A 17,028-nucleotide genomic window follows, 5' to 3' on the forward strand; every position below is an offset into this window, starting at 1 on the left:
TTGCTCCTCCACAAAATAATATCACAAAAATCAGCAAACGTGTTTTCATGTTGTTTTATGCATTATGTTTGCTGTTTGTAAATTATTATTGTAATTTATATATAAATATATATATATTTTTTCTTTTGAGTTACATATTGATTCATTACATTACATTTTAGGCATTTTATATGCCTTATATATGATCATGTAATATTACATATTTTTTGTATTCTTTGTCACAAATTATTTGAAACATCTTAAAGATCATGAACTTGGAGCATGATTTTTTTTCTCTTTTCTCTCCCTTTTCTTTCTCTGCTACTGGTTATTGCTCTATAGTGGTTTTTGGCCAGTTTGTGTTTTTCCAGACGTCTCTCCATGACGTAGTTGAGGTTTATGACGGAACAACTCAACAATCGCCTCTCTTATCTTCCCTCTCAGGATCTCATTCAGGTACTTTTTATCAGGGATACCAATGGGTCATTTATAAATTGTTTTGTTTTTTTATTATTGATATTTTGTTAGTTGAAATAAGTTCACGCATTTATTTGGTTTTTAAGCACTATTTTTCATATTGATTCCTGACTTAGATAAGCACAATGGTGATTTCCAGGCTACTAATATACATGTCTGGCCTACGGTATTGATCAAAGGCCAGTTTTGCATTGGTGTGACACTATGATTTTTTTTGAAAAATATACAGTTTTTGTGACAATTGCTCATGAGTTTTTTTTTGAATGAAAGCTAGAATGGGATCAAGAAGAAAGGAGAAGTAGGAGTCCTTCCTTTATAGTTCCAATATTTTTGGAATCCACTTCCAGCTTTGGCTCAAAAAACGACATGAAAAAGTGCCATATTAACTGCAACTTTTTAAAAAGAATTTTTTTTTTTGTGAAACCAGCCTTGCACAAATGTAAAATTGTATTTCCAAGTAATATGTATCTATACAAACAAGCATAAGGGCTCATTCACACTTGCATACTATACAGTGCACCCCTTTGGAACCCTACAGTATTATGACTCCATACTAAACAAGACTATAAAACTGCTGTGTGCATAGGCTCTTAGAGGCTATAAGAACAACATCCATCAAATGTTATGTCAGTGTGAGAATATAAGTCAAATTGATACAGTTCTAAGCCTTCCAAGCTCCCTCTTTTTATAGACATTTCTGTCATGATAATGCTCATGGAGCATGTTTAACTTTCCTGGGTCTTTGAGTCATAGATGACATATAGGTAAAAATGGTGCTCCTATCTCTATAATAGTGCAGAATTTACAACAAAAAACAATTTTGTTTAAAGGACTTGTTTGGGTCTTTGGGGACTTTTTCTATTGATGACCTGATAATAAATAATAAATACGAGAATCAGCATACTAAAAAGGGAAATTCGAATACGCTTGGGTCAAGTATTTACACTACGACCCTTATCTATAGAGGCGAGGCCGTCCTATACTAACCGGGAGACTCTCTCTGGAGGTTGGCATCATACATATCTAGCAACCTCGGGAGATGATCCCTACGGCCAAGGCCAATTCCGACTATCCATTTAGGAATTGGTCAAGTACCTCTACCCTCCTTTGAAAAAAAGGGGGGGGGGGGCAAAAAAGAATTGTGAAGAAACGAACGTTCAAATCACTAAAAATTGCATCCATCTACGGTGTGTGGGCTTTATAAATAAAAAAGACCAAAACAACTGGGGATAATCTTACAAACCCCAAGTACCAATATACCCCTGCCTCATACATTACCGGCTTTAAGCAGGACAAAAAAACTTTGTGGTCGCCGGTGACCAGATCACACAAACACCCACACACACAGCACAATTGGATGCCCATCTTTAGTGACGGTGTGGTTGGATGGTATTTACCACGCCCCTTACTTACTTTTTTTGTTTTTGTTGTTTTATGTGTTGTGCCCCTATATGTGCATTTTTAAAAAGTTCAAAATAAAAATTATATTTTTTAATTCAAGTCACCACTGTGAAAGGGCTACTCAAGTTAAATTTGGAGACTTTTTGCTCTGCCTACTCTGTGAAATCCTGATAATAAATGATCGGCAGGGGTCCACCACTCGGGATTCCCACTGATCAACTGTCAGTATGACAGTGCAGGAGGCAGATCGCACTGTCCATAGTGCAGTGGCCCGGGTTGGTATTGAAGGCACAGCTCCCATTGAATTTAATGGGAGCTGTGCCTGCAGTGCCAAAACGGGCTGCTGTAATGTTGACAGTGCTATCAGCTTCCAATGCTGACCCCATTGACAGCACTGAGAATCAATAGTTTGGCAGGGATCCCGATCGGTAAACTCTTGCCTAAAGTTCTGAATTACCTTTCCCCCTTTAATTCCAGTGGACATATTATTCTTCAAATACAAGAGTATGAGCTAATTTTGAGACAACAAACTAAGTGAAATCCTCACCATTGTGCTATTCAGAGTCAGGAATCAATATGAGAAATATAGAATACTTTAAAGTGAACTTGTCAGATGGGATATGCTTCCTAAACCATGGGTAGCATACCATTCCACCAGACACACACATTGCAGACATCTATGTTTTACTATGTTGCCAAAGCATTTAATAGAAAACAGAGTTTAAAAAGTAATCGGAATGGGAAAAAAAAAATCACTGGTGTGCCTCCCTACTGGTTTGTTCTTACTGGCTAAGCCAGATTGACAGGTCTCTCCCTATACACAAGTAATAAGAGCACTGTCAAACTTGCCAAGTCTGGAGGGGAGAAGTTGTCAGGAAGCCTCTGGGATGACTCTTCTCCTGTTCCAGACTGATTTTTAAACTATGTTTTCCATAAATGGCTGTAGCGTTTCAGTGTTAAACATGGATGTCTGAAATATGCATCCCTGTCAGGATTTTGTGCTGTCCGTGGTTCAAGAAGCATAAGACTCATGACAGTTTGCCTTTAAAGGGAACCTGTCATCACCTATGAGTTATGGTGCTTAAAGGACAGGTCCCGAGGACTCTTTGCATACTTCCCTGGCTCCCGTTTCCCATGGTGTCCTGGTAAACAGCATGCCTTATGCGGTATTCTGACCCACATAGCGTCCACTCAGCCGGAAGCGCTCTGAGGCCTTACATAACAAAAAGTCTGGTTTTTGCTGTTATGTTCTCTTGGGTTTCTAATGTTTTTGATGGCAAAAATAGAGTAGTCTGCAACACTGGTTTTGCTATCAGAAACTGCAGAACATTGAAAGAAACCTGACAGCATCATGAATCAGTACTCATCATAACTCCATATAAATCAGTACTAGTCATAACTCCATTAAGAATGCAAGCTATGAATGCACAGTAGTGGTAACAGAGCCTGAGACGTATTTGAGGCATACCTACGTGGGTAACTAACAGAATACATTGTGACACATGGTCCCTCTACATGCTGTTTACTGAACTATGGGGCAACTCTTTGCTCACTATGGAGCAAATCTGTGTATTACCATTTTCATTTTATTGTGACCACAACTTTAGTATTAATTTATTATTATACACCAATGCTTTAAGTTACATATTAGGTGACAGATTCTCTTTAACACATAAATATATGATATCTGACACCCTTATAATAAATACTCATTAAACTCATTTATTTTTTAATTTGTCCTATAAATGTAATATTTGCTAGGCTTACAGTAACCACATACTGATAATTTAGTCCTAAACCATGTATAAGAACAGATAACACAATCAGAAGTTTAATTTGCTGACTTATTAATACATTTTGTTTTATTTATTTTATTGAGTAGGCGAATCGCTTCCACTAAGTTCTGGTAACCAGATTATTATTAAATTTACAACAATTGGACCAATGACTTCGAAAGGATTTCACTTTGTCTATCAAGGTAAATGCACATCCCATTTAACAATACATTCTACATGTATTGTGTCTTTATATCATCCAGTCGGGATTTAACTGAGTGGTCACCAGGCATAAACAGAGTTTTCTGTCTGCGCAAAAAAAAAAAAAAATCACAATTTTAAGGCAATGTTTCTCAAATCCAGTCCTCAAGTACTCCAAGCAGATTGTTTTCAGGATTTCCCTATTATTACACAGATGGCACCATGTGCCAGTTATACTGCTTGTGCCTTCTTGTGCAGTAGAGGGGCAATTGGTCTTTTAGACACTGGGACTCTAGCCCAACTATGACCAAACCATGTTGTTCCACCCCTAGCCTCAAAAATGACCTGCTAGTAGTACTTCAGGATTGAATTTAGGAAATGCTGTTTTATTAATATATTTTTTTGCCAGCTGTTCCACTCCCTTTAATGACCTCTTCTTATGTATCAAACCATTGGACTACATCTTTGAAGTCTACACTATGATAATATTTGGCGAAATTCACTTTCGTCAAAATAAATTGGACCATCACTATGAATGATTTATAGCTGCTATTACAGTCTCTCTTGTACATAAAGTAGAACCCACAACAACTTTATCCATGTTATATGGCTAATAGATAGGAAGCTGGTTTATATGCTATATTTATGTACCGGCTTAGAAACATACAGTAGAAAAAGACCATGTGGCTGATCTAGTTTGCCTGTTTTTCTATAGAATGTTTTTATATTTTGTCATATTTTCTGTCATTTCAGTTATAACAATAGTTTTGATGTTGTTAGCCTTATTAATCAACTTTAGCACTCATGTATATCAAAATTCCATGTAACTTGTCGGTTTCAGACAGAAAATTTTGTTACACTCCACTAGACACTGTTGCGGTGCTATTCCCACTTAGAAGGATTACTTTTAGGAAAGAATAGTTCCACAATTCAAGAAAATTCAACATCCTTAGAGTATTTCCTATCAATATTGAAGAGCAAACTGTCAAAAAGTTCGGTTCTGCCCATTCGCTGCACTTTTGCAAAACGTTTGGTTCCGATCGAATTGGTTTGAACCAATTCAAAAGTTTACCGAAACCCCTAAAATTGGTCTATAACACTGTCTAAGAATCATAAAAGCTCTTTTTATTGGACTTTTATGGCTCTTAGACATTGTTATACACCAGCGTTCAAAACTAGTGTTAAGCTAACCAAACCGGTAGAACCGTGTTTCAGGTAGAACTTTTCTAAAAGCTCAGTTTGGGTTCATGGCAAACTACACTTTAGGCAAAGTTAGACCCGAAACATGGTGCTACAGGTTCTGTGTGCTCAACACTACCCCAGAAAATTATGAACTTCAAGGATATAATTTTTAGAGAAAATCTTGAAGCCTAATTTATGAAAGAATCATTATAATAATAACATATATTCATAAACATACAGCAATTTGTGAATATAATTTTCAGAATTACTTTATAAAAATCTAATCTGCAACAATAAAAGTTCTATCCTTCTCCACAGTTTTTTTTGCTGTTGACTATTTGTTGAGTAAGGGTTACAATGTCACTGATTATTTTGGCCTATTACGGCAAAACATTATACTAAAATGACTTGACAGATCATGTGAAAGCTGTAATTTAACTTTTATTGTAAATCTAAAAGCCTATGTGGAAATTGCACTAATTTTGTAAAAAGAGGTAATTTTGATAAATTTCAAAATGTGTCTGTAACATAGACCTTTATGTGATCATTAGAAGTGTTTAATCACAGAAGTTCTGTGTTTGTGCTTTCAAACATTGCATCAATTTTTTTTTGTAAAAGAAATAACACATATTTAATGTTTCCGTGTTCGAGAGCTTTAGCAAGACTCACTCAATTTTTTGTCATCCTCTTGTAAATAACTAATAATGGATTTCTCTAAAGCCTTTTGACAATGCAACAATTATGTTTCAACAATTTGTTGAATGTCTGTCAAAAAAGAGAACAAGTAGATTTGCAAATTGTTTCTTTTTAGTAAAGATATGAAAATTGCATTTATTAGTCGCATACAACACAAGACTTAGGTAACTAGTTTTCATAATAAAGGATGATAGATAGATAGATAGATAGATAGATATGAGATAGATTATGAGATAGATAATATGAGATAGATAGATTATGAGATAAATAGATTATGAGATAAATAGATATGAGATAGATAGATATGAGATAGATAGATAGATAATGAGATAGATATGAGATTGATAAATATGAGATAGATAGATAGATAGATAGATAGCTATGAGATCAATAAATATGAGATAGATAGATAGATATGAGACAGATAGATACATAGATAGCTATGCGATCAATAAATATAAGATAGATATTAGAGATGAGCGAACATACTCGGCCGAGCTTGATGCTCGGGCGAATATTAGGGTGTTCGGGATGTTCGTTATTCGTAACGAACACCACACGATGTTCGGATGTTCGGGTTACTTTAACTTTCTTCCCTGAGAAATCTTTTCTATATGCGCTCAATGGGGCCGGTGGCAGCAGCGCCAACCCCATTGAGAACATATAGAAGACAAATCCTTCTTCTCTTCCACAGCTGTAACAGCTGTGACAGAGAAGAACGATGTTTGCCCATTGAATTCAATGGAACCGGCAATACAGCCGACTCCACTGAATGCAATGGGCTGCCGGCGATCGCGGGATGAATTGTCGGAAAGGGGTTAAATATATAAGCCCTTCCCTGCAATTCATCCAGAAATGTGTAAAAATAAAAAATATATATATACTCACCTGGTGCCGGCAGACGGAGTTCAGCGCGGCAGGCTGCAGTTCTCCTGAACTGCTCTGAACAGCTGTGAGTAGTATTCAGCAGCCGGGGATTTAAAATCCCCGCCTGCTGAATAAGATGCCTCTGAATGGTCACAGCCTGACCAATCAGAGGCCAGCCCTCACTCACACCCATTCATGAATTCATGAATGGGTGAGTGAGGGCTGCCTCTGATTAAGCCGCTATTGTGGCTTAATAGTGGGACCTGTGAACTTGAGATGCAGCCCAACATGTAGCCCCTCGCCTGCCCTATCCGTTGCTGTGTCGTTCCCATCATTTTCTTGAATTGCCAAGATTTTCACACATGAAAACCTTAGCGAGCATCGGCGAAATACAAAAATGTTCCGGTCGCCCATTGACTTCAATGGGGTTCGTTATTCGAAACGAACACCCGAACATCGCGGGAAGTTCGTTTCGAATAACGCGAACCCGAAAATTTTGGTGTTCGCTCATCTTTAATAGATATATATATATGGATATGAGATATATAGATATGAGATATATAGATATGAGATAGATAGTAGAGATGAGCGAACGTACTCGGTAAGGCCGATTTCGCAATCGAGCACCGCGATTTTCGAGTACTTCACTACTCGGGTGAAAAGATTCGGGGGGTGCCGTGGGTGAGCGGGGGGTTGCAGAGGGGAGTGGGGGGGAGAGGAAGAGAGAAAGAGCTCCCCCCTGTTCCGCGTTGCTACCCCCCGCTCCACCACGCCATGCCCTGCCCCCCGGCGACCCCCAAATCTTTTCACCCGAGTAGTGAAGTACTCGAAAATTGCGGTGCTCGATTGCGAAATCGGCCTTACCGAGTACGTTCGCTCATCTCTAATAGATAGCTATTAAATCAATAAATATGAGATAGATAGATATATAGATAGATATGAGATAGATAGATAGATAGATAGATAGATAGATAGATAGATATGGGATAGATAGATATGAGATAGATAGATATGAGATAGATAGATAGATAGCTAGATAGATAGATATGAGATAGATAGATATGAGATAGATAGATATGAGATAGATAGATAGATATGAGATAGATAGATAGATAGATAGATAGATATGTGATAGATAGCTATGAGATCAATAAATATGAGATAGATAGATATGAGATTGATAGAAAGATAGATAGATAGATCCTAATGGTTGTGGATTTTGTTCCTCTGATTTCAAGAGGGGTGGGCTTTTTCTTATAGTATTAAGTTAGAAAAGAGTTTTGCAAAGACAAATGTTATACCTCTGAAGCTTGATCATTGTATTGAGAAACCATAAACGGTTAAAATGACCCCCTAGTTGCAGAATCAATTTTTTGTCCCAGGACAAAATGAGGAGGTATGTACACTACCTGCAGTTCTTTTTCTGACGTTCTTCCTTTTCACCAGTTCTGGGCTTCAGTTTCAGCCATATAAGATGGCTGCACAAATTTTCTAATTCATATTGTGCACTGATATCTGATTGGCCACTGCTGATCACGTGATCATGTCAGGCTGATCAGAAAGAAGTTATAGCACTACCAATGAACTGTGAGGATTAGGTAGTCTCAATATTTTTTCAGCCATCTTGGAAGGCTGAAAATTAGACCTGAAGCCAACAAGTTGAAAGACAGCAGAGAAAAGCAAAAGTTAGTAATGTAAAAACCCCTCCAATACCGGGACTATATTTTGTCCCAAAACTGGAGGGTCGCTTTAAAGAGGTTGTGTACTTACTTTTGCTCCCTTAACAGTTAGCTAGCTAAACATTATCCATTAGCTAAAACTGTTGACAGAACTTGGTAGCGGCAGGGAAGAGCGGTGTGAAAGTACCATTATTGATACATTTAGGGTCCCCCAACAGTCAGAAGAAAATGGATAAAGCCACCAAAAATGTTTTGGAGATGGTCCTTTTCATCAAAAAGCTTCTCAGCTTTGACAGCCGTAGTGTTCAACCAGTACACTGCTGCAGATGTCAATCTTTGCTGGATAGCAGCTTATTGAAGAAAGAAGGAGAGCACTATTAGAAGAAGTCTTGCCTCCAGAGAACTCAAGATGGCAAGAAGCTGAAAAGTTGATTTTATTGGCTCTGCACATACTGACATCAGACACACATGCATGTCTGAACCCTCCTCTGCAGCAACAACATTGAGCGATCAGTAGTTTTGCTTCAGAAAAACTACTGTAAAACTTACTTTAGATGGGTTGTCCCAAGGTATAGCCTCTTCTTGGAATAAAATATCACCCCACCCATGTGTGTTGGCCTTATCTCCTTCCAGCAATCAGCTGCTATTTTCATATGCAGCATGCAGCTATTACAGGAGATTTGTGCTGTTATACAGTGACCATTTAACCCCTTGAGTGGCGGGTTTCCTACCACCCTGTCAGACCCACCAGGGCAGGTTTTTTTAAAATGGGCTATATCGCTATGGGCAGTGGAGCTCGTCCCGGAAAATTTCCGGGCGTGCCACTCAAGGGGTTAATTGGATGTCCGGTCACAAAATTCCTTATATAGCGCATGTTACAACAAAGATGTAATTTTTTGTATGTCGTAATAAAATAAAAGTGTATTTTCTGCTGTATTGGGGTTTTTTTTAGTAATGATCATACATATATTGTACATATAGATGCTACTAATCATAATACAAAATTTGTATCTATCACATAATTTCCTAATATGTCTAAATGAGCTTTTCACACCTACACACTAAAACTACTAGCTGCTTATTCTGTTCTCATATTTTAAAAATCTGTCTGGAATGATTTAAGATGGTGCATGTTCTTTTCTAAACATTAATCAGCGGAAACAAGACTTAAGACAATATTATATCTTAAGCGTTATAGTTTAGCAAGTTACAATGTTTAATAAATTGTGTCTGCATTGAAGAAGCGTCTATTCTAATTACTAGTAGAAATTTTCTCTTAGATCTCTGGTATGTTCATGGGTCTTATTCTAAGGGTTTTCAATTATTTTTCCCAGCGGTCCCACGGACGAGTGCTACCCAATGTAGCTCTGTACCAGAGCCACGATTTGGAAAAAGAATGGGGAACGACTTTGCTGTTGGATCTGTGGTGTTCTTTGAATGTAACCCAGGATATATCCTCCATGGATCAGTGGCCATTAGATGTGATTCCGTTCCGAATGCATTGGCTCAATGGAATGACACTTTACCAACATGTGTCGGTAAGTATCTAATAATAAAGTATCTACTGAGGAGGATGCATTGACCTGAAACTTTTGTTACCAGATACAAGTCTGTTCAAACAGAAAATCAAACAAGTTAGCCTTTTAAGTAAGAAGAAAGTATCAAATACTGTTCCACAAGGGGCCTGCACGGAAGAACATTCCGTCTATTGTCTGTTCTTCATTGACTTTTACTGTGAGTCAACCTACAACTGAACTAAAATGACCTTATTTTTATCTTGCAGAGTTCTATGATTCGTGTAACAATGTTTGACATAGGGTTAATCTAAAAAGATAAAGACACGAGACAAGATGTTACATTCTGTGAAATTTCAATCCCTGTTCATTTGAGGACTTCTGAGATAATTACGCACAAGTTCTCTCATAAAGAATCATCTTCTAATATTATAACTAAGATGTCATTTTAGTGAATTTTCTCTTGTATCTTTTTCCTGATTAGAGATTAAACCCGTGAGTTTATTACAGTATATTGCGGGTGTCACAATTACAATATTCAATAAGAAGAAAAAGGAAATTTATTTCAGAACGTGTCATAACTCATTACAGAGATGTTCTTTTACGTCTGGTAACAGATTTTCAAGAATCAATATGCACAAATTATGGTGCTAAGAAAAACAAATAATCTGACAAGATAATACTGAAATATTATATACTAGTGGAAACTGGTCCCCGGATGGTGACTGCTATTTTGAATATATGAAATACTCAGAACAACCAAACATGGGGATTCCTTTACATGTTTCCCATTGGCCTACATTATTGTAGACACAGACTTTTTTTTCTTAGCACATCTAATTAAAATATTTCCCCCCTAAACACTATTCCAATGAAGTATATTGTACAGTATAGGCCATGGAAAATCAGCCTGCACCACACTCTTATGAAAGCTGTCTTAAAGAAAATATTTGTTGTCCATTCACAGCCAATCACAGCACAGCTTTTTATTTTACTGCAGTAGTATAAGAAATGAAAGCTGTGGCTGCTAAGATTTTCTTTTAGACAGCTTTTGTAAAAGTGTGATGCCGGGCTACTTTTCCATGGCCCACCCCGTAGGTGCTATTGTAATGACACACATTGAACACAAAACAGGACTGCACATAAAGCACATGTCTGGCCACTAGCACAGACATATCAAACACATCACTGTTCACACCAACACACATGGTTGTGCATATAAAATATAACGGTAACCCCACCCAGAGCTCACATGCATACAGGTGGTAAACCGTAGCCAGTCCAAGTGTACTCACACCGAGGAAATAGAGAGTCAGTCACTGTGCTGACATAGGGAACAGTGTCAGGCATCACCCATTTGACACACACATAGGACATCAGACGCCTGGGGGCCACACCTGCCCAGGGATTGGGAGAAACCTGTGGGCCACCTGCACCTGTGTGATCATCGTACCAAACACACTACACAATGCATGCAGCTCAGAACACAAGGAGGGGAGGGACAGCAGGTGTCCAGACCATCTTCAGGGAAAGAGAGATTCACTGAAGACAAGCATGCACATACCAGCTTTGAGTGGGATTAACAGTGATACATAAAGCACTAAAATGACCAGCAAGCTCTCACAAGGGTTTGCTGGAATTTATCTGTCACAGACTAGGGGATTGGCTGTTGGAGAATACCACACCCAGTGAGCTCAATTAACCCCTACCTGTGAAGCTGTACTCAAGGAAACCTGTAGAACCACAGGTCTCAGATGCACAACCTTAACACGATCATAATTTGTCCCATTGTTTGAGATCCTGTAAATGTTCAGAAAGTCCATGGCAGAGGGTTGTCTTTGTGATAAATTAAGTTAGTATGTTATGTATCTAGTTATCAATAAACATTTTCAGTTGCAAGAAAAAGTAAGTGAACCCTTTGGAATAACCTGGAATTCTGCAATGATCAATAATAAAATGTGGACTGATTATTATGTAATGTAAATCCAAAATGCCAGCTGACCACACAGATACAACAACCGTTGGGTGCACAGACAGGTGCAGGCACACCCCACAGCAATAGAAAACAAAAACCTCCAACACTCCCTTGGAAACGAGGGTAAAAATAGTATCCTAGGGTGAACACCCACTAGCAATATTTTTCCCTGTGATGCAACAGAGATGATTATGAAACCAATGATTTTCAATGGTTTCATACTCATTTGCGATGTTTCAGTAATGCTTTGCATCGCAGAGAAGGAATTTTTCAATATCGCTCCGTGCTGTCAATGGGGCCAGCGGCAGCAGTGCTAGCCCCATCAGAAAACATAGGGAGTATACCGCGGACTTCTGCCACAGCTGTGATAGCTGTGGCAGGAGTTGCCTTCATCCCCGTGGGGATGAAGTAATCCTCTGCCACAGCAGTGACAGCTGTAGCAGAAGTTCAGGATTCTATCCTTTTGCTTTCAATGGGGTCGGCGCTGCTGCTGCTGGCCCCATTGAAAGCAGTGGTTTTGAGGCAACCCCCACAGCATAATTTTTGGTGGAAGGGCTTGAAATATAAGCCCTTCCCTGAAAATCATCCCTAGCTAGTGAGAAAAAAAAATAAAAATCTTAACTCACTACTCCGCCGCTCAGGCGTGTCCTCCAGCTGGGTCCCCTGCACTGCTGTCCAGCACTTTCTCCTGAAAGGGCTGCGCTGATTGGCTGAGCACTCAGCCAATTACAGGCAGCGCTCAGCTATTCATTAATGAATCAATTTAATTCAGTGCTGACCCCATTTAAAGCAATGGGATAGTGGTGATGAAGGAAAGTCCTGCCACAGCTGTCACAGCGGTGGCAGAAGTCCGCGATATACTCTCTATGTTTGTGATGGGGCTAGCGCTGCTGCCGCTCGCCCCATTGAGAGCATTGGCGATATCGTAGCATTTTTTTTTTTGCGCTGCGAAGCAAGTGTTTTCACTCGCAGCACAAGAAATAAAAACGCCAGTGGGTGTCCACCCTTATTTTGACATCATGGATAAAAACATCTTCCAAAAAACGTTTTTTTGCGATTTTTGATTATTATTATCTAAGTCACAATTATAGTCAAACAAAATCTAATAAAAGACAAACAATTATACTATTCATGACTTTTAGGCCTTAGTCAGACGGGCGTTTTTTCGCGCGATTTGTGGATCGCATGACGGTTGTGCATCCGCAAATCGCGTGACCGGTGCGCGCAAGTCGCCCGCAAATCGCCCAAAGATCTGCTCCTAGCCGCGTTTCATTAGAAACGGGCCGGAGCTGTCCAGCGCATTGCATTCAATGGAGACGGCAATAGAGCCGCCTCCATTTAAAGCAATGCGCTGCGGGCGAGCCCGGGATGAATTGTCGGTAAGGGCTTAAATATATAAGCCCTTCCCTGCAATTCATCCTAAAATGTGTTAAAATAAAAAAAAATTGTATACTCACCTTCTCCTGGCAGCTGGAGCTCCATGCTGCCGTCCAGCAGTGGGTGTGAAGGGGGTGTGAGTCAGACCTGCCCCCTGATTGGCTCAGCGCTGAGCCAATCAGAGGCATGCCTCACTCACACCCATTCATTAATTCATGAATGGATGTGAGTCAGACCTGCCCCTGATTGGCTCAGCGCTGAGAGGCAGCAGTCACTCACCCATTCATGAATTCATGAATGGGTGTGTGAGTGAAACCGGCCTCTGATTGGTCAGGCTGTGACCAATCAGAGGCAGATCATTCAGCAGGCGGGGATTTTAAAGCCCCGCCAGCTGAATAGTGCCGAGAAGCAGTTCAGGAGAACTGACAGCGGCCGCGGCTGGACTCCGGCTGCAGCGGAAAGGTGAGTATACAATTTTTTTTTATTTTAACACATTTTAGGATGAATTGCAGGGAAGGGCTTATATATTTAACCCCTTCCCGACAATTCACCCCGCGCACGCCGGCAGCCCATTGCTTTCAATGGAGCGGCTGTATTGCCGCTCCATTGAATTCAATGGGCAAACATCGTTCTACTCTGCCACAGCTGTTACAGCCGTGGCAGAGAAGAATGATTTGTCTTCTATATGTTCTCAATGGGGTCGGCGCTGCTGCCGCCGGCCCCATTGAGCGCATATACAGAAGAGAACAGGAATCGCAGATCGCAGATAGGTGCGATCTGCGATTTCTGTTCTATAATTTATCGGACGAGCGCATAAAAAGCGCCCATGTGTCTGATACCATTGCAAAGCAATGGTTTTATAAAATCGCCGGACGCATGCGCATGCGCAAATCGCGGCTAAAAACGCCCGTCTGACTAAGGCCTTATAGAGCACACCCTACACTTTCCAGTCCAAGAAAAAAAAAGTAATGGTGTTTTCATTAAGGATATGAGATTAGAAGTGTGGGTTTCACAGGGGCTTTACCTATTAAATAAAGGCACAGATAACCTGGTTACCGACAAATCTGTTCTTTTCAAAAAAGGCTGATTAGTACGAATTTTGCCTCAATGCAAACAACTTTCAAAAGATGTTTTGTAGAAGTACATGGAGTTGAAAAAGCTACAAAACATTGCTTTTATTAGTAGTCAATGCAGTAATCCTACGATTCCAAAGGGTTCATTTACTTTTTTTTCATCTCTACACATCAATATACAGTTTGTGTAGATATTCTGTCACACTGATAATTTTGATGCTCTTTTTTATAATATATTATCAAAATGTATTTGAATGAACCAAACTGTTGACTTACTACTCCCTCTAGGGGTCCATGAGGTTGAAATCGAAGAAGTGGTTTGCTGAGGTCGTTTCCATAAAGAACTATCTCAGCTTTTGATAAATAGAAATTAAGCTATATGCACATTGGTGATTTTTTTATTAGGATCTCTGTGGTCAAGGAATGCGAAGTAAACTTGAAAGAGATACCATTTTATCTGGAGGGAGGAGAAAAAAGATAATCATTGGTGAGCTCAGTCTCCACAAGATAAGTGATGAAAGTTTGATGGGCGGCATCTCACCACTGAGCCCTTCACTAGTCCTGAGAATGGGGATCCCTTGTCCCACTCCCCTCCTCTCTGTGGGCTCCCTGCACCCCCTTTCCTCTGTCATTGAGCATGCATGGTACTGCTCCATTTATCTTCAATGGGACTGTCAGAGATAGCTAAGCAGTTGTACTCTGCTATTTTTCATCCCCATTGAAAAGAGTGGAGTGGCGGCTGCACATAGTCAGCCCCAACTCCATTCAATCTCCACGTTGCTGCAAGGGTACATAGAGCTACAAGTTCAAACCCCCTTATAAAATTGCTAATTTGTTTGGATACTATTAAAATCTCTTAACCCACAGATAACAATAAGCATAAAACGCAGGTACTGGAAACCTTGTCATATTCAACATAACAAACTTGGAGGTTAAGGCCCAATGTCCACTTGCACGCACAGATTCCACTGCTGAATCCTGCAGCAGAATCCAGCTCTGCCTGTGGACATTGGGAGAAAAAAAGGTTTTCTTACATCTAAGGCTCCAGCGCGGATCTCCTCTGCGCTGGCTGGATCTTCTTTCTTCAGCTCAATGAATGCGTCCAGATGTGCTGGATGCATGCGCAGTGCTTTTTTTTTCATGAATGTCCTGCTTTCCCACGAATCTGCGGCACAGCCACAATGACAGCTGTGGCTGTCCCGTGGATATGATGGCTTCCATTGACTTCAATGGAAGCTGTCCTGCAGGATCTACAGACAAAATGGAGCATGCTGCAATTTCTTCCAATGCGTGCAATCTGCATGCCAGGAAAAAGTCACATCCATGTGCTTTAAATTGCCTTGTTGATGCTAATGCATCCCTATGGGCTACTAGAGCTGCAGATCCCCTGCACAGGAAACAGGTGCAGAGTTATTAATTATATTCCCCACATGGACAGTGAGCCTAACAGAGACACCAAAATTCAAATAAATATTATATAATAAGCCAGGCCATGGGTGTGGTACTTATGAACTGCCAAGGATACCGATAATAACCATATAGTAAACTCTTCTTTAGATGGCCATAGAGGTATACCTTACCATATGATCATCCTATTATACCCCTCATGGCAAGGTGTTCACCCCAAAAAGGGCATTCCTGAAGTCCTGAAGACTGACTCTTAGTACCACCCTATACATGTCTCTTTAACATACCTCAAAAGATTCAAGGTTCCCCAAACCAAAATCAATCCATGTCATTCCAATGTGTTTCTTCCTTAGAGATAGTAGGGTTCACAGAATCATAGAGTTGGAAGGGACCTCCAGGATCATCGGTCCAATTTCCTGCTCAATGCAGGATTCATTAAATCCTCCTGGACAGATCTTTGAAGACTTTCATTGAAGGAGAACTCACCATTTCCCATGGCAACCTGTCCCACTCATTGATCACCCTCGCTGTCAGAAAGTTTTTTCTAATATCTAATCTGTGTCTCCTTCCTTTCACTTTCATCCCATTGATTCTAGTCCTTCCTTGTGCATACGAGAATAGGACTGATCTCTCTGCACTGAGACAGCCCTTCAGATATTTGTAGACAGCTATTAAATCTCTTCTCAGTCTTCTTTTTTGCAAGCTAAACATTCCCAGATCCTTTAACCATTCCTCATAGGACATGGTTTGCAGACTGCTCACCATCTTGTTAACTCTTCTCTGAAGTTGCTCAAGTTTGTCTATGGCTTTTTTAATTGGGGTGCCCAGAACTGGACACAGTTTTCCAGATGAGGTCTCAAGAATAGAGACTGATAATTGTGATCTAGACTCTATGCTTCTTTTAATACATTCCAAAATTGTGTTTCCCTTTTTTGCTACTGCTTCACACTATTGACTCATGTTCAGTCTGTGATCTATTAGTATATGCAAGTCTTTTTCACATGTGCTTGGCTCAATTCATGCCATTCTGTATGTGCTTTTTTCATTTTTCTTGCCCAGATGTAGTACTTTGCATTTCTCCTTGTTAAATATAATTCTGTTAGTTGCCACCTACTGTTCAAGCTTGCCCAGATCTTTTTGAATACTCTCTCTCTTCTTTAGTGTTAGCCATCCCTCATAGCTTTGTGTTGTCTGCAAACTTTTCCCTCCCCTAAATCATTTATAAAAACGTTGAAGAACAATGGACCCAGGACAAAGCCTTGTGGTACCCCACTTGAAACATTCTTCCACTTGGATGTGTTGCCATTTATGACCACTCTTTGAGAATAATCACTTAGCCAGTTGTCAATCCACCTAACTGTAACTGCCTAAGATAGTATACAAACACAGCTCTACAAGTAGTGACTACAAATGACAGAGATGACA

The 17,028-nt window shown here is 39.8% G+C and overlaps 1 protein-coding gene across 1 annotated transcript in view; it reads left to right on the top strand.

Annotated features, from left to right (window-relative positions):
- The window catches only part of CSMD3 (CUB and Sushi multiple domains 3), a 909,686-nt gene that overhangs the window by 557,435 nt on the left and 335,223 nt on the right, over window positions 1–17,028 (top strand). Inside the window, exons 29-31 of the mRNA XM_066579038.1 lie at window positions 322–435; window positions 3,740–3,835; window positions 9,592–9,795. Coding sequence (XP_066435135.1) covers window positions 322–435; window positions 3,740–3,835; window positions 9,592–9,795 — 414 coding nt within the window. The remainder of the gene's footprint in view (window positions 1–321; window positions 436–3,739; window positions 3,836–9,591; window positions 9,796–17,028) is intronic.

Source organism: Eleutherodactylus coqui, chromosome 9, assembly GCF_035609145.1.
Source record: "Eleutherodactylus coqui strain aEleCoq1 chromosome 9, aEleCoq1.hap1, whole genome shotgun sequence".
Lineage (NCBI taxonomy): Eukaryota > Metazoa > Chordata > Amphibia > Anura > Eleutherodactylidae > Eleutherodactylus > Eleutherodactylus coqui.